The following is a 17,897-nucleotide window of genomic DNA, read 5'->3' as shown; positions in this document are numbered from 1 at the left end:
GTTACACCTCTAGGAGCTTTGTCTCTATCTTGTCTATATCAGTTGATTGAATATCCAAGGAAATGGTCAGATTGAAGAACAGGTAGATCACAAAGGTATTTCCTCCTTCCTCAAATGGTTTCCCACCAACTACAGTCCCACAGTTGCTGACCATGATAGGTATTCCTGCCCACGCTCCTGTTCCATTTCCTGATTTTCCCAATTTAGATGAAGGAAAAGATTGCTAGAATTCCACATTGAAAATCTGAACATAGATTTCTTTTTTAAAAAAGAAAAAACAGAAAGATTAAAAAAAAACGATTTTCTATGTACAAGGGTACATACGGAAAAGAGAGAGACAAAAGAAGGCATATAGTATAATGCGTACTTATGAGAATATTTATTAAATAAGCTTTAACATATGTCAGATAATGTGTTAGGTGCTAAAACTAAGATGTACTGCCAGGTAAATTTTGATAACTTGAGGTATTCGGAAAGGCTCAAATACATGTAACAGACATTAGGCAGAAGATCAAATTAGATCTCAGGTTCACCTCCAACTATAGAATTGTATGACAATAAATATTACATGGATATAAAGAAGACAGGATTTAGAAACATTTTCCAGAGTTTTATCGTTCTAGAAGAATGGGATCAAAATGGGAAGAGAAGGCACATTTAGGTACATGGAATGTCAGAAAATCAAGTCAATGATGAGAACACAAATGATGTGTTAAGATTCAGTCAGTAAATCTACTTGCCCAAGGTGGAAAGTATGGAAAACATAAACATATGAGGAAAGTGGAAAGATACATAGGGCTCGATTATTGAGGGTCATAAATATCAGACTGAGGAGTTTGGTTTCTATCCTGATTAAAAAAAAGGAAAATGGGACTGTTTGTTGTTTTTAGCAGAGGGTGGCACTGGGATTGCTGTGCCTTATATGATCTGTGAGCAGTAGGCAGGGCTGGTGAGGGGCAAACAGGAGAGAGGGTCAGAACCCGAATGCAAAACTTTGGAGGCCAGCGCTCGGATGGAAAACGGGGAGAATGAACAAATGGAATTGTGTGACAGAGGGATCAAAAGGACTCAGGTATAGCAATCAAGTAAGTAATCCAAGAATGAAGAATCAGATTTTAGGACAGAAAGACTTAAAAGCTTCTTAAAAGTACAAACCTGGTCTCCATTCTTTAGCTCTGTCAGCATAACAATCACCTTGACTTTTCTTTGGAATATCATTTGCCAAAAGTCACCAATGGTCTCTTTCAGTGGTCCCTGAGCTGCAATCATCACTTCAGGTTTCCAATAACTCTTTAAAAAAATTAAAGGTGAGACTTAGTTACTAGTGGTGGAGAGTGAACAGTGCATGTTTAAAATAACCATTTGAAAGTACAGTCACTTAATTTGATATCAATGCTGTTACCTAATATTAAGATGCTTAGGTCCAATCCTGTGATAAACCATAGTGGAAAAGCATATAAAAAAGATTATATATATATCTGAATCACTTTGCTGTACAGCAGAAATTAACATGACATGGTAAAGCAACTATACTTTAATTTTTAAAAAGTGAAAAAAAAAGATTCTTAGGTCCAAAAAACAATGTGATATATATATATAAGATATTTACTTAGTTAATGATAATACCTGACTAATAGTGTGAAATCAAGTTTAGAAGATATTATTTTAGGAAACTAACAATTTTTCCTTCCCAAAATACCATTTTTTCTACTGGAAAGCTTAATGTGATGGTAAAAAGAAAAAAAAGCATAAGCATTTCAAGTTATCTCCATCATGTCTCTAATTTATGTTTATATATTCTGTATCTTATAATTAATATTCTATGAATACATATCAATATTTTAAGAAAACTGGGAAAAGAAATAAATTCAACTTAGTGTACATGCAAAAAATATTTACTGAATTACTAAAAGTTCCTTGTTTGAATTCTCAGTGTATCCAAAAAAAAGGTATGTGACACAGACTCATTTAAATATTCAGAAAATCGGAATGAAAAGCCATAAAAATATGCAAATTTAGGTTTGCTTACAATTTGGGTATATGAGTAAGTATAAACATTTTCAAATACTTGCTTTTGCTGAAATGTCATTATTTTTCAAATTATATAATAGTCATGTTTGTCATAAACTGTAACTAATAGCATTGTTTTGTTCTGTATCAACTCATTAGGTTTTAACATCTGAGTGTTGCAATAAGTTAAGATATAGCATTAAAAGTGGAAACTCTCATGTCAATCAATACATAGTTATGGTCAAGCTCATCATTCTTTTATAGAATCACTTAATGCATGGCCATAATAACATACATATATTTTTTAGAGTTGGACCTTGGGTTTTGGAAGCATAAGGACCTACCATTACAAAGGAGGCATTGATGTATTTGCTCATCTCTTCCGAGTCACTGTCATCGTCAGAGGACTCATCTGAGTCATGCTCACTCTCCTTGCTCATCTCCAGTTCATGTTTAAGTGTCACTCTGTTAAAGTCATCTACGCAAAACAAAGTAGCAGTCAGTCTTCCTTTAAAGGCCCCTAATCTCTGCTTGATCATCATGTGGAAATAAGAAAGTCACTTAGAAGTGACAGATTACATGATGTACATGTATTGATCTACAAGGAATGAGATCCTGCTCCATTTTTATTAATTAACACATTATTTTTTAAAAGTCTAATAGAAAGAAGATCCCAAGAAAGTTCCAGGAAAAAATATAGACCATAACTCTATGTCATAATGTTCCATACGATTATGCAATCGTTGATATATATACTTTAGTTTTCCATGGAATATCATCATGCTGATGGATAAAAGTTTTAAAAATACATATATGTTAATAAAATACATAGCTTAAGTAAAAACCTGATTTCTCAATTATATCATATTAACATTCAATTAACAATCTTAATTCAATGGGTATCTCAGATAATTTTTTCAACAAGAAAAGTATTTAGTCCATAATTTCTCACTGTTTCTCAATTTCATTTATAATAACCTGATCAAATGATCTGATTAGTTACAGCACCATCAATTCCATATTTTAAACTATATTCATAAGGACCTCTTCAGTAATTAACTAGGTCAGCCATGCATTGATCCGATTTATTTGGTTGTCCAGCTTAGTACCTTGGGTTATATTTTCTCCGTGCTAGTTTTAGTGTAGGCAACTGAATAAAATTATAGTTGTGCCAGGTGTGGTCCTATCAATATACTTAAGTAGCAAAATTCAAGTCTTGACAATGACGCTTATTTTGGTCTGTTAAATTTGATGATTTATAGTATATTTCCCATCTACTTTTAACCTCCTTGGTGTAAGGAAGGGATAAACAGAAAACATAAAGGGAACAAAAGGATGTAATTTTGCTATTTGGCTATTACCCTGGAGTAAATAACTGCAATAAACTGAAGATGAGAGAAAACTGGTAAAGAGGACTTGGCTTTTTTCCCCCAGCTTCAGAGGTTACATCTTTCTGAAAACCCATTTCTGAACTAATTGGTACAAAGAAAACATGAAATATTGTCTGTCCTCCAAAGTCCATTGTAAATGTTTGGGGTTCAATGTATTTGCTACAACTAAAATTCAAATAGCCTATAACTATTCTCTACTGTCAAGCAAATGTTGAAAACATGCTTCCAAAAGGTTTGTGTGTGTGTCTCACATTAAACAAATTCAAAAGAGAGCTTCACTTTATCTGATACAAAAAATAAAATAAGCTGCATACATGGAATGACGTTAGAATTCCTGTTTTTACTCTTATTTTCTTCTTGATTCCCAATGTGCTGCGTCCTCCAGCTCCTATATGAAGGAAGTCTCTGAGGGAAAAAAAAAAAAAAAAACAGAACGGAAACTCCTTTAAAAATTTATGTATTGGCTTAGTTTATTATTGTAGCGTAAGATGCTCCCTAAGAAAAGAATTTCACCAGGTTTTGTGAAATTTGCATACGTTCCCTAAGGGCACAATTTTTAAGTTTGCCTCTGAATTTTTCTTTATAATGGCTCAGGTATTAAGTACTTTGACATGGCGAATTTGAACATATACAGTTATATAACAGAATATGTTTCCTGGTTAAGAGGTGCTGGATAGCAAAATAGTATGGTTTATTCTTGTATAAGTTGAAAGCATCGCATAGATGTTGATTATTCTCCATATTGCAAAAGCAATGGTAAATTATTTTAAATGATCCAAAGTAAATTCTCCAGATGAAGCATTTGCCGAAGACTAGGCTCACGCAAATAATCAATACCTCATTTCTTTAAACCCTCCAGACTCTTTCCCCTCTCCCTCGCGATAGCTAATCAATCAATCAGTCGGCAAGACCTATCATTTCTCCGGGTGGAGCTCTCAAATCCTTCCGCTTTTCTCTCTTCCTACTTAGTCCAATCTGCTTTCACTTCTTACTTGAAAACATCAGCAGTTTTTTCACTGGCCTCTTTATCTTCAATCTCACTTGCTCTAATCCTTCTAAAACACAAAACAGAGCAGGTCCCCCCTCAGGTTTTTGGCAGCTTCCCATCTTTGTTAGGAAGGATTCAGCATCTGTACAGCACAGAAAGCCTGTCAGGAGATGCCCTTGACTGTCTCTGCAGCCTCACCTCTTGCTGGGACTCCCTGCACTGCAGCCAAACCTACTTCCCCCAGTCTTGGAAGGGGCTAAGCTGTCCTTTAACTCTTAGCAGATTCTCAGGTGTGTTTTCTACCTGGACTATCCTTGTCCCTTTTTCTCACTCTGCTAACCTCTACTCGCCCTTTAGATATCTGTTTACAGGTCAATCTCTACCGGAAGATCTCCCTGCCTGCAGGCTTTTCTTCCCAATAAATAACTTAAATAAATATTTGTCAAGTGGATGAATAACCTAAACTGAGAGAACTCATCATACAAAGTTCAGGAAGATTATACACACATATTATACACATATATGTTTGTGTATATATAGGTATGTGTGAATATGTATTATATATAAATGTTTCGAAAACTATGGTGCCTTTTTTCAAACTAAATATGGAACCTTGTTTCAAATCACACTCCAGCCTCTTCATTTCTTAACCTCTTCACCTCCTATAATATTTCTCCTTTCTTCAGCCATCCACATTCCCCACTCCACTTTTGTAGGTAGGTTTCATTCCAAAGATTGCATCACTTTAAAAGTTATGACTTCAACCATCCTTCCTACGGAAAATTACCTCTATTCTTCCCAGTCATTTATTTTAGTACCTCCAATCCAGCAATCTGCAATCCTATCAAAACCTTTATCATATTGTTTTTACTCCTTTCTTTTTTTCCCTCATGTCTTTCTGTGGCCAATATGCTCTTTATTATCCACACTGTATCATTCATTTGCAAACACCCTTAGTGCCTTTGCCTCCCAACTTTCAATTATTCACTTTAAAAAATTCTAGATGGGTTTAACCCAACTATACACAGCTCTAACCCCAATGTTACTGTAGGAAACAAAAACAAAACAAAACAAAAAACCGACTGGCTCTCTTTAATTTCATGACCATAAATTTCAAATGATCCGATAATTCTGGCACCCCTACCACCTTTGCCTGGGAGATTGCTTTCCTACTTTGATAGAACTATTTCATATGCTTTTCTCTTTCTCAAGCATAAGCCCTTCTTTGCCCTACTCACTTCTGTCCCCCTAAACGCCCAACCAATGATCTTACTTCGTATTCTCTTGAGAAAAATAAGGCAATTAGACAAGAACTGCCTCAACTTCCCGTCACTAATCTACCAACCAACCTCCATCTCTACCCTCATTTTCTGTCTCCCTTTCTGCTTAGATGGAATAATTTCACTGTTTCTATGAGAGCTGTGGTCACCACCTGTCTGGATCACACCCACTCCCCATGTCCACATACAAATCACTTTGATTCTTGTGCCTAGAATTGTACTCAGTACAGAGCACAGACTCAATCATATTTGTTCAGCCAAAGAATTTACCCTTTTTTTTAAGTGACTTTACATATGAATGTTTACATTAAATGTATAAGTGTTTTAAACAGTGTCTATCTATATGCAGTATAGTGGGGTTAATGTATCAAAGGTGGTCAATTTATCAGCTAAAAGGGCAAGAATAAGAAAACACCCCTCTATCGAAGACCATGCCGGTAGCCTACTAGCTGTTCCACCACGGTGATTATCTCAAGCCCCACTCCCACCCCAGCCCCACTCTGATCCAAAACATTCAACGATTCTGCATCTGATTAAAAGCACATTCCTGGTCTTGCTGTGAAACTCTCTGAATTGACCAGTTTGGTAGTTTACGGAAAGATTCAATAAACTGAAAATCATAGGTGAAAGAGAGAAGTTACAAAACATTTTTTTGACAACTGAGCAATTTGGAGATAGCTCTGCCAACTCTCTGAAATCACAGTGAGCTACATCCTAGGTTAGTTTTCAGAGTAACTGCCTGATAAATAGGTTAGGACACACATATTTATCTTTTAGTTTCTGTCTACCAGCTCCAGCCAGTTCATGTTCCTAAGTAGTCATAAACTCCTCTAACTATTTCCTTTACAAACCAAAACCAGATGTAGTTTTTAAAGGTGAGATGCTACATTGCCTTTGGCGGGCCAATTTTGTGGCCATATGCTATTATTCTGACACTTTATTTTATACCAGCTTAATGAAAAATGGTTAAAATGTTGGTTGTAGAATCAGATTTCTTGGTTTAAACAAGTTTCCTACGGAATAGCTGTGTGCTTTCAGGCATTTCTCTTAAACTCTGCGTGTCTTTGTTCTCTCATCTGTGCTCCATTTCATGGCAAAGCCCAAATACAAGAACTATGTCAAGTACATAGGACAGCACTGGAAAAGAGACAGAGGTTCAAGTTATCTGTAATGGTGCTCTTGTTCTCACTATCGTTACCTGGAATTCAGCCTCCAGTGGGGAAGGCTCACTGGGTGGATCTCTTTTCTTCATGTTAGACAGATATGGATGTAACTCAGACAAGCTCACTTCTGTTTCCCCAAACTGATTGTATTCCACCAAGGCCTGATGGATCAAGATGTACTGTGCCTACAATTTCAGGGAAGAATATAGATAATTAATTGATAACTTAAAGTCCTATCAATCACATTTAAATAAATTCTACATTCCCATAATTTTGCTCATATGGAGACAATGTATGGAGAAGAAAACTGATATCTGTAACATTTAAATAATCTGGAAGTTAGCTCTCATGGTTCTATGGGATATAAGCAAATTCCATCCCAGATTTTTTTTTTCCAGAAAAAACAAAATAGCTTGGTAAATAGATGAGGCATCTACAAGGTAGGGCATAACTTATATCTCATTCCTAACAGTTAAAAAACATTATCTGTTACTTCCTTCTGTGACTAGTATTGAGTCAGTAAGTTAAATTACTAATATATAAAACTATAATAAGTTTCACACTATATCTGAGAAAGAAAAAAGCAGGTTGATATTCCATAGAACATATTTTTTAAAAGAGTTTCCTAGAAGCTTTTAATAGAGAAAATTATTCTATAAAGCACAATAAGCCAAACCCATATTTAACAACTCCTAAACTTTTATCATATTTGAATCCACCATTTTTAAATAAATGACAAATTTCTGATAAAATTCAAGACTCTTTAACACCACCTCTAGTCCCCTGAGTTTGGCTGTAGCATCCTTTCACTCTATTGTGTTTTTCCACAGGAAATAATTTCTTTTTTTTTTCTCGTGTACAATCTGTTTTTATACTTCTACACTAATATCTATGTATTTATAACATTGTACATTTTTGTGTCCTTTCTTAACAATGACATAAATTGAATTGTATACGTTTCACCTGGTGACTATATTCACTCATTGTTTTCATCTGAGCATCTACCTACACAGAGAGCTACAGACCTAGATTATTCCTGTCAATCGCAGCAGAGCATGTGTTTACAAAGGGTCCATATGTCCACATTCTGTTTGCTCATTCCCATATTGATATATATTTAAGGTTTTCTATGTTTTTGTTATTCTAACAATGCTGAACACAATGAACATTCTTGAACATGTTTGTAGTTGCACACATTTGCAAATGCTTCTCTCGGTTATATACATACATGTAGAATTGCTGGGTCAAATGCAGACAATTTTGATAATAACCATTGCTTACAATTACTGACTACATGCATCTTCCAGGGGCTTGTCTAAGTGCTTACTTGGGTTACCCTTTGTGTCTTAACTCTGTAAGGTAAATAGTATCATTATCTCCATTTTACATATGACTTAACTGAGGCACAGGGACATTAAACACTGGTAAAATGGTGCACAGTATTAAGAACAACAAGCACGATTTGAAATTACTACATCTAGTTCCCACTTAACCACTGTACCCTTCTATTCTTGTCTTCCCAGTTTTAATTTTATGAGATGCTGCCAAACTGGGTTTTGGCATTTAAAATTTTTTCCCAATCTGATATGTGTAAGTGCTATTTCATTATTTTTTTTTTTAATTTTTTATTTTTTTGCGATACGCAGGCCTCTCACTGTTGTGGCCTCTCCCATTGCGGAGCACAGGCTCCTGATGCGCAGGCTCAGTGGCCATGGCTCACGGGCCCAGCCGCTCCGCGGCATGTGGGATCCACCTGGACCAGGGCATGAACCCATGTCCCCTACATCGGCAGGCGGACTCTCAACCACTGCGCCACCAAGGAAGCCCCTCATTATTTTTTTTAAATACATTTTATAGTCATCCTCCTTCCACAGTACTCTCAGCCACTAATGCAAAATGCTTCTAACTGCAATTGGTGCTTTATTTTTCAGGAAATTAAAAGAAAACAATTTTCACCCACTGTTCGAGGTTGAGAAGAATTTGGATTTCCTTTAAGATCTCTACTCCCACCACAAAAAGATTTAAGCCAAAAGGCATAAGTGAGGATAGTGACTGTGGCCTGGAACATACCTCCACCTGAACCATCAGGCACCTCTGTCGTCTTAGCTTGACGACATAGCCATAGACATCCACCTTGCTTTCTGCCTCCAGGCCTTCTAACATGGCATCAATTCCAATATAGGTGCCTGTGCGTCCAACACCAGCACTGACAAAACAAATGAAAAGGTTGAAGGTATGATCGATCATGGCAGGAAAATGAATGGAAGAGTCAGCAAGGGTGAAGCAGGGAAAACAATGTCAGTTTCTCCTCATAGATTGTTTCCCAAAGTAGCAATTGCCAAAGGGGAGGGTGGCCCTAACACCCCAAGGAGTGAAAATTTGAACAGCCCTTGTGCTTTTGGTGGAGGTCTTTATTTACCTGCAGTGCACCACGACAGGGCCACTGAAGAAGTTGCTGAAAGCGTTCACTCTCCTGCGCAGCTTGAGGAGCAGGTGAGGGTCTTCGGGGACCCCATGGTCTGGCCAGCTGGTGAACTGAATGTGGGTCACTGCTCTCCCAGTTGCTTTTTCTTTTCTCTAGCCAGGGGATAATATTTTTTTTTAGATGATTTTTTTCTCAGAGTAAACTATGGGACATAAGTAAGTGGAAGGGAGAAAAAGTACAAAAAACTCCTCGTGCAAGTTATTTTTCATTCATGATTACATTTTCCTTTCCAATGAATAACTAGGAATTGAGACATCACACAGGACTGGCATGCACCAACCAGTAAGCAATTACTTACCAGGAAGGTAAGTAACATATGGTTAAGTGTAGCTGAAACCACTAGGAACTTTCATGCTGCCAAGCCAAAAACAAACAAACAAACAAAATAAAAACAATAAAACACAAAACAAGGGGATTCGTGGGTGGGTGTGAAAAGATACAAAGTAAAAGCCATTCTCACAGCTGTTTGAAATACTTCTGCTTGGTAGGAAGACAAACAGGATTATTGTCATATGAAGAAAGCTGATTAATTATTTGATTAATGCTACATTTCTCATATTAGAAGTGTCAACTCGACTGTAGAGAGAGAACTCAGGAGAGTCAGCTCCAGATTACAGCTCATGTTTCTCCCAGTTTCAAGGTAAGCACTAGAAGATACATAATTCATAATTCTCTGACCAAGTATGAAGAAGAACTACCTACATTTAGATAATAGAAGAAACAAACAAACAAACTTGGTTGGTTTTAATTTTCAGATAGGAAATAACTGACTTAATGAAGAATAGTAATGGCAGACTAATCAACATAACCAGAATGGTATTGGCTTCTACATTCTTGGCTTTAGTGCATCATGTCTTTGGCCATGAACCACTAGTGGGATTGTTCCACAGCCTTCCAAGGGCATGGTTGTTAGTGATGCCACAGGGCCTTAGGAGGCCTTGGGAGAAATAGGCAACTGATATTTTTTTCTTTCACAAAATGTATCTGGATCATATGGAAATACAATTTAGATTACTGAGAAAACCTCCCATAAATGGAATTCAGAGAAAATTTCAACCTTATCTATAAAGACTTCCATTTTTTGACATCTTTATTAAGATATTTTCACATTTCTTTAAAGTGTAAATGTTTTCATTATATTCACAGAGTTGTAAATGATCACCACTGTCTAATTATAGGGCATTTTCATGACCTCCCCAAAAGAAACCCATACAGATTAGCAGTCACTTCTATTCCTGCTCCATCCACCTCAGTCCCAAGCAATCACTAACCAACTTTCTGTCTCTATAAATTTGACTATTGTAGACTTTTCATATGAGCAGAATCATATAATATGTGAGAAGACCACCATTTTAACTATTATTTAAGGCCACACTGACAATTTTCTTTTCGGAACTAAACATTTTATCTCACCTACAGAGTTAGAACTTTAGACTTCTTACAGTAGTCTCTGTGCCATTTGTATATATTTTCCATAACGGTAATAAACCCATTGAGATGAGGGACCATTTTATCATTAATTCAATAATGCAGTCGTTCATTTAACACAATTGATGAGCTCTTTATACTTCAAGGGTCACAGCATTATAAACACTTTTGATGTGATGTGAACAAACATTATTTTCACTAGTGACTTAACTTGACCCTGTTGGCTTGTATTATTGTTCTAACCCAACTCTTCCTCCTGCAGTTCATTAAAAAATAATTTTCCAGATATATTTCAATGTCTCACATTTAATATTCCATAATTACTTTTAGACAAACAGTATGAAAATTAAAATTATGTCATAAAGCAAACTCACATTTGCAATGGTCAACTTCTGAATGATGTAATCCGGGCATCTTTTGTGCTCATTGATCTCTACAATCACATCTCCAAAAACCCGGCTGCCCTCTTCCATCAATGGCCAGTATAACGCACACTTGTTCTATATTTTAAAAAATCATTAATGATTCCAGTTTTTCATGTAAATGGATTTGTTTATTAAGCATTCTTTGTAAAACAAAAGAAACAAAAATGTATTCTTTGAAAGTCTCAAGACATTTTTATAGTCTCCTGTAAACTGTGATGCTTGGAAAGTGCCCTGAAGTATTTCCTTCATACGACCCAGCAGAAGAAGGATGATCTTCCCAGGCTTAGCTGCATATTAAATGGGGACGTGCTTGGTGGTCAGCAGAAATGATGTGGTTGTGTGTGGTTAATTTCAGGCTGGGGGATGGGGAGGCTTTCACGCTTCCTAAAGTCCCGTTACATGAATTTTCATCTATCTGCCCAAGGTCTGTGTGTTTCAAGTATTAACAAGTACTTGTGAAATCAGCCCACAGAAGTGTACTGAACTTAAAATAATACTGCAACAAACTAGGAATCACATAGGAGTCCAGCAATGAAGCAGAAACATTTAAATGTTATACTTATATACAAATATTTATATATGTGCATATTTAATTTTTCTACAAGTATGAAATTTTAAATCAAGTGTTATACTGATTCAGACAGAGAATGATCTGTTTTGTCATCAAGCACATACATACGTGACTTTTCAAAATGCAGTTCAACACTGTCTTTTCCTAACATCCAGCCTCCACCCTGTGAGTCCTGGACCTTCACCCTATGAACCTTCTGGGTCCTTACCTTGTTCCCTTCTTCACATCGAGTGACCATGACAATAACCGTGGCTTTCTGTTCCCAGATCATCCTCCAGAAATCATCAACAGTTTCATCCCTGGGACCTAGGGGGTAAACAAATAAAAACTGGTAAGAAATATCTCCTTAAAAGTGCAATAAAACAATTTTTCAAAAAGAATGTTGGACTCTCAGAGAAATTACCTTGTGCAGCAATGTATTTCCTGGGTTCTTTGAAACCCTGTTCAAAACACACACAGAGGTATATCATTTACTGAGCGCTCAGTTATATATTTACATGCAAAAGTGTGAGATAGGGAAGTTGCCTTAGATCTGCCATTTCTTGGTTGTGTATTTCCCTGGGCAGTTTCAAATTAAAAGGGGGGTTTTATTAACTCAATGGCAGTTAACTGTGTCAAATATGTTAGTCAACATTTACAAACAATGTTCATGACCTTCATGGGTCTTTGCTATATACCCTAAACAATTTTTAAAGCTAGATAGACTTTATCTTCATGTGGGAAGGTGCAGCAATTTATAAGCATAATACAGGCACTCCTATATTTTAGATCCTGCCAACCTTTATAACACCATCTGCCAGAATTCAAACCTCCTTACCAGCCATAGAGATACTTTGGGGATTTTTACTCAATTTCTTTCAATAAATCAGCCTGAGGTTAGCCCCATACTTCTACCTCTTAACGAGTACTGGGATATACCGCTGATTCCCTAGAATCCTTTTCTGCCACTCTAGATAAGAGATACAATAACTTTCATTTTATTACCTACAATGTCTGCTTTCTCCACTCTGGTTACCAAGGCAAAGAAGGAATAGAGACAGGTGAGACACTGTGCTAGTTTCTTTCAAATTATCTCCTACTCCTCAGACTTACCTCAGTGATCAGAAAAGCCCTTCAGAGAGATAACCTTTGCCCTTAGATGAAATTCAGTCACGTGGGCCACAATAATCCATGATTAATTTTAGTAACTTCTTGAAACTTCTATCTCATGATATAGTATTATTCATACATTCATTTATTCAACAAGTATTCATTGAGTGGCTACAGTCTGTCAAGTACCTATCTAAAATCTGGAGACATATCTTTTCCATGAGCTCCCAGGTCTGCTGGAGAAAAGTAAGTGTAACTCGATATTATAATTACCATATTTATTTGAACAGAAAATATAAGGGTTTTTTTCCTAGAGACTGTCTAAATCCTTATAAAATCTGCTCTCAATGACTTTACTTTGAAGAACAAGTTATTGTTTGGAAAAGACACTATACACAAATAAAGTTGTTCAACGTTCATTGTGAAGGCCTGCAGTGGTCACCTACAGAATAAGTTAAAATAGAGGCCAAAATTATGACACAGTCTTAGTAATTATTTTTGGACTATGACCTCACATTTGAAAGTGTTAGTTGCCACTGTAAACAAGCCTTTTGAATATCATAAGAACAAGAAATTGCATTGTGGATACCAAGAGCACATGTCAGGGCAAGAGGTATGTGTTGCTTGGGATAGAATTTACAGGGACAACATGAAACAAAAATATAAAAACTCTTTTTTTGTTGTTTTTTTGTTTATTTATTTTTATTTCTACTGCCTTGGGAGACTAACCTAAGAAAACATTGGTATGATTTATGTCAGAGAATATTTTGCCTATGCTCCCTTAAAGGAGTTTTTGATGTCATGTCTTATGTTTAAGTCTTTAAGCCAATTTGAGTTTATTTTTGTGTATGGTGAGAGGGTGTGTTCTTTTTTTTTTTAATACAGCAGGTTCTTATTAGTTATCTATTTTATACATACTAGTGTATATATGTCAATCCCAATCTCCCTACAAAAACTCTTATGCATCAAACAAAGTTGATGGGAAGTAGGACATTGTACAGGTTAGAGGGCTGTCTCCAGACAGAATGCTTGAGAAAAAACATCCTAGCTTTGCTTCTACTAGCAAAATTGGGAACACCTCAGAGTTGTTGTGAGAGTTCATTGAATCAATATATGTAAAGCACTTAAATTCATGACTGATAAATAGCAAATGTATGATAAATTGTATTATTATCATTATACAGTCATCATAATCATTAATGTCAAGAATCTTGCTCTGGAAAATCATCAGCTATCTCACAAAAGGACACAGAAGTTGCAGATGCTTGTTTCATGAACGATTCAAGCAAAAAGTTTTTTTTCATTAGCCTATAATTTTACATAAATTGTGTGTAGTGGACTGAATAATGTTCCCCAAAAAACTCATGTCCACTCAGAATCTCAGAATGTCACCTTCTTTGGAAATAGGGTCTTTGTGGAAGATGGGGTCATACTGGGTGAAGATGGGCTCTAAATCCAGCGACTGGTGTCTTTTATAAGAGAAAGGACACACAGTGACACAGACACACAGGGGAGAAGGCCATGTGTTGACAGAGGCACAGAACAGGGTGATACAGCTACCAGCCAAGAAACACCAAGGAGGGCCAGGAACCACTATAAGCTGGAAGCGGCAAGGAAGGGTTTTTCCCCAGACCCTTCAGAGGAAGCATGTCTCTGCTCACACCTTAATTTCAGACCTCCAGCCTCCAGAACTGTGAGATAACACATCTTTGTTGTTTTAAGTCACTCAGTTTGTGATGTTTTGTTATGTCCACTCTGGGGAATTAATACACTGTCTAAATAAATAAATGAATAGATAGATAGAATTTGAACATTTTACTTTCTTCACTGAAAGTTGGTGAAAGCGTATATAATCATGTGGATCAGAACAAACAAACCAAACCTCAATTTCAATTGTTTTTTCTTTGAGAAAAATTTGAAATTACCTTATAAACCAGCGTGGATGATAGTATGAGACAGTTTGTCAACTGTTTGATTGTCAGAAACAATTTTTGATAGTCACTGTTTTGGCAGTCTGTGTGGAAATAAACACTCCTACTTTGCTGGTGGAACATATCTGGGTACAACCCCAGTGGAGGACTATTTGGAAATGTCTTTTCAAATTACAAATGCATATTCCCTTTGAGCCGGCAGTTCTTCTTTGAGGAATTTATCCTACAGATACGCTAAAACTCATTGAGAAGTAATATGAGTCAAGATTATTCATTAAACCATTGTTTGTAATAGTAGATTAGAAACCATATTTAACGCTTGTTACTATAGGAACTGATTAAATACCTCATAATGCAGCTATGCCAAGAATTACTCTAAAAATATTAAAGAAAGATGTAGAAATGTTCGGTGTTCAGAGCCAGCAACCTACAGCCTGTGGGTCAAATCAGCATGGCCTGATTTTGTAAATGCAGTTTGTTTTTCGGAACAGCCACATTATGTATTGTTTATAGAAGTGTAGTCACTGGGCTTCAGAGCTGAGTAGCTGTGGCAGAGATGGTATGTCCGGCAAAACCCCAAATATTTGTTATCTGGTCCCTTACAGAGAAAGCTTGCCAGTCCCTGCTTTTTACAGTGATATTTTATGTATCCAAGATATATGTTTTAAGTAAATGAAGCATTGTACAGAACAGCGTGAATATTACATTAACATTTTTGGATAAAGGAGGGGGTAACAAATGTTGGTGTTTTCTTGTTTGTGTATTAAAAAACTCCCGCTGGATAAATAGGAAACAACATAGAGGTTACCTTTTAAGGTAGGTGGAGGCACTGGGTAAATGGTGGATTGGGTGGGAGGAATTGTTTTTAAGTCTCTCTGTGTTTTTATACTGCTTTTTTTTTTTTAAATTCATGTGATGCATTACTTACTGAACAGTTGTTTAATAAATTACATTTTTAAACATTTTAGGTAAATTAACCATGCACTATATCCTCATACTGTTACTAATTGAAAAAGGGCAGGGACTTCCCTGGTGGCACAGTGGTTAAGAATCCGCCTGCCAGTGCATGGGACACGGGTTCGAGCCCTGGTCCGGGAAGATCCCACATGCCACGGAGCAAATAAGCCCGTGAGCCACAACTACTGAGCCTGTGCTCTAGAACCTGTGAGCCACAACTACTGAGCCCGTGAGCCACAACTACTGAAGCCCACGTGCCTAGAGCCTGTGCTCCACAACAAGAGAAGCCACTGCAGTGAGAATCCTGCACAGCGCAACGAAGAGTAGCCCCCGCTCGCCGCAACTAAAGAAAGCCCGCGTGCAGCAACGAAGACCCAACACAGCCAAAAATAATAAATAAATAAATTTACTAAAAACAAAAATAAATAAATAAGAAAAGGGCAAAAGTACCAAATTAATCAGAGCCTCCCAGTCCTATCCTCTATGGTGAGGGGCAAAGGCGGGGCTCTTATGAGAAATACACACATAGATAATTTAGATAATATCCAGCGTATAACAGGTACAAGAGTATTTTAATTCTTAGTTATCATTCTGTTTGGAAAGAAAAATCCTATATTACCTAGCACCAATAACAAATAATAAATAACTATTCTTGCAAATATTAGTGATTTTGTTGTTTATATCAATGGCATTTATGAGCTTCCTTCAAATCATTTCAAATAATATTTCTAAAAATTTTCCATGAGAGGATATATGTATATGTATAACTGATTCACTTTGCTGTACACCTGAAACTAACACAACAGTGTAAATCAACTATACTCCAATAAAATTTTTTAAAAATAAAAAATTTAAACAAATAAAAATTTGCCATAGCAAAGAAGGAGCTGAACGGAATGCATAGATACCAGAAGAATGAAAATAGTCAGAGACAAAATGATGAAGATCTAAAACCATCTGGCTGTTATGCATTTTTTACTCACATCAATATAGCTGGCATTGATATAGTTGGACCCTGCGTCTCCGTTTATGTCAGAGAGTTCAACACGGTTATAATCATCTGTTCCAAGAAAAGAAATATTAAATAAGTGAAATCATGAATAATCAAGTAGCCCAAATGTATGGAAATCCAGTTCTCGATGAGCACTTACAAGGAAGGATGTCAACGTAGCGGTTTTTATTCTGGTTAAAGGGTTTTCGAGCATCCTTGATAGAAAACTTGCCAAATACCCTCGGAATGCTCTGAAAGACACAAAGATCCTTTGGGTCACATTCAAGAAAAACCATTTCCCCTTGCCACTTATCCTTTTGAACAAATGACACCTCCTGGAACGTATTTCCTTTACACCGATGAACAAGTTGCATATGGTAATAAATGAACATTATTAGGAATTATGCAAAAAACACTCTTTAAGAAAAATGAATGATAGGCTACTTGGAAAATAAATCCCATGAAGGAGAGCAAATTTAGCAGTTATTGCTCTGCCACTTTAAAATTCACTGAAAAACACACTTGGATGATTACCTAGAGCAAAAGGACAAAATCAGCCAAATGCGTTTCGAGATACAGCTTCATAACTAGTATTCATACAATGAAGCAGCATTATCTTGAAATGTTGACTAGTTTTATGACAATGATCTTGTGGTCTGCAAATATCTGCTAATAAATAGCTGCTTTCCATTGCACCATTATGTGGGATAAACTATCAAGGCAAATGGTTATACAATACATTTAAGGTGAATTACGTTGATAACAGAGTAAACTTTCTCATCACGTATCGAGAAGAGCACACACCTGGAATTCAGCCAGGAAGAGCCTCCCTTCATCAGCAATCTTTCTCTTGTAAGTTTCCAACAAAACATCTGCATGGATGGGCTCCACATTCATCAGTTGCTTCTCATCATCTTTAAAAGTAGTAAAGATTCATGACTAGTGTTAATGTCTCTCTTTCCCTCGTTCATGCAAATTTCATTAAATATATACCTTGGATTCAGTCCTTAGTGTTTTTCCTTTTCATACACATTCCACCTGGAAAATCTCACTCACACATAAAGATTCACCTGTAAACCTATGACGTCTAAATCTTGGGCTCCAGCCCCCTTCTGGCCTTTGTATTAATCTTTCCCTCTTATTCTCAGATTTTCCACCCAGTTATTCCATAGGGACCTCAAAGTCAAG

The 17,897-nt window shown here is 36.4% G+C and overlaps 1 protein-coding gene across 3 annotated transcripts in view; it reads right to left on the bottom strand.

Moving 5' to 3' along the window:
- Nucleotides 1-17,897, bottom strand: part of PTPRC (protein tyrosine phosphatase receptor type C) — a 123,376-nt gene that overhangs the window by 5,928 nt on the left and 99,551 nt on the right. For all 3 annotated transcript variants that reach the window (XM_012539090.3, XM_012539088.3, XM_012539089.3), the window contains 12 exons: nucleotides 17,514-17,623; nucleotides 16,870-16,960; nucleotides 16,702-16,778; nucleotides 12,145-12,181; nucleotides 11,950-12,047; nucleotides 11,120-11,245; nucleotides 9,252-9,409; nucleotides 8,903-9,038; nucleotides 6,868-7,017; nucleotides 3,716-3,806; nucleotides 2,355-2,488; nucleotides 1,156-1,290 (listed from right to left, as the gene is read on the bottom strand). In XM_012539090.3, the coding sequence (XP_012394544.1) occupies nucleotides 1,156-1,290; nucleotides 2,355-2,488; nucleotides 3,716-3,806; nucleotides 6,868-7,017; nucleotides 8,903-9,038; nucleotides 9,252-9,409; nucleotides 11,120-11,245; nucleotides 11,950-12,047; nucleotides 12,145-12,181; nucleotides 16,702-16,778; nucleotides 16,870-16,960; nucleotides 17,514-17,623 (1,343 nt within the window). The remainder of the gene's footprint in view (nucleotides 1-1,155; nucleotides 1,291-2,354; nucleotides 2,489-3,715; nucleotides 3,807-6,867; nucleotides 7,018-8,902; nucleotides 9,039-9,251; nucleotides 9,410-11,119; nucleotides 11,246-11,949; nucleotides 12,048-12,144; nucleotides 12,182-16,701; nucleotides 16,779-16,869; nucleotides 16,961-17,513; nucleotides 17,624-17,897) is intronic.

The sequence above is a fragment of the Orcinus orca genome, chromosome 1 (genome assembly GCF_937001465.1).
Source record: "Orcinus orca chromosome 1, mOrcOrc1.1, whole genome shotgun sequence".
In the NCBI taxonomy this organism is placed as follows: domain Eukaryota; kingdom Metazoa; phylum Chordata; class Mammalia; order Artiodactyla; family Delphinidae; genus Orcinus; species Orcinus orca.
The sequence above is the reverse complement of the archived record's forward strand: the minus strand, read 5'-3'. Positions and strand labels throughout refer to the sequence as shown.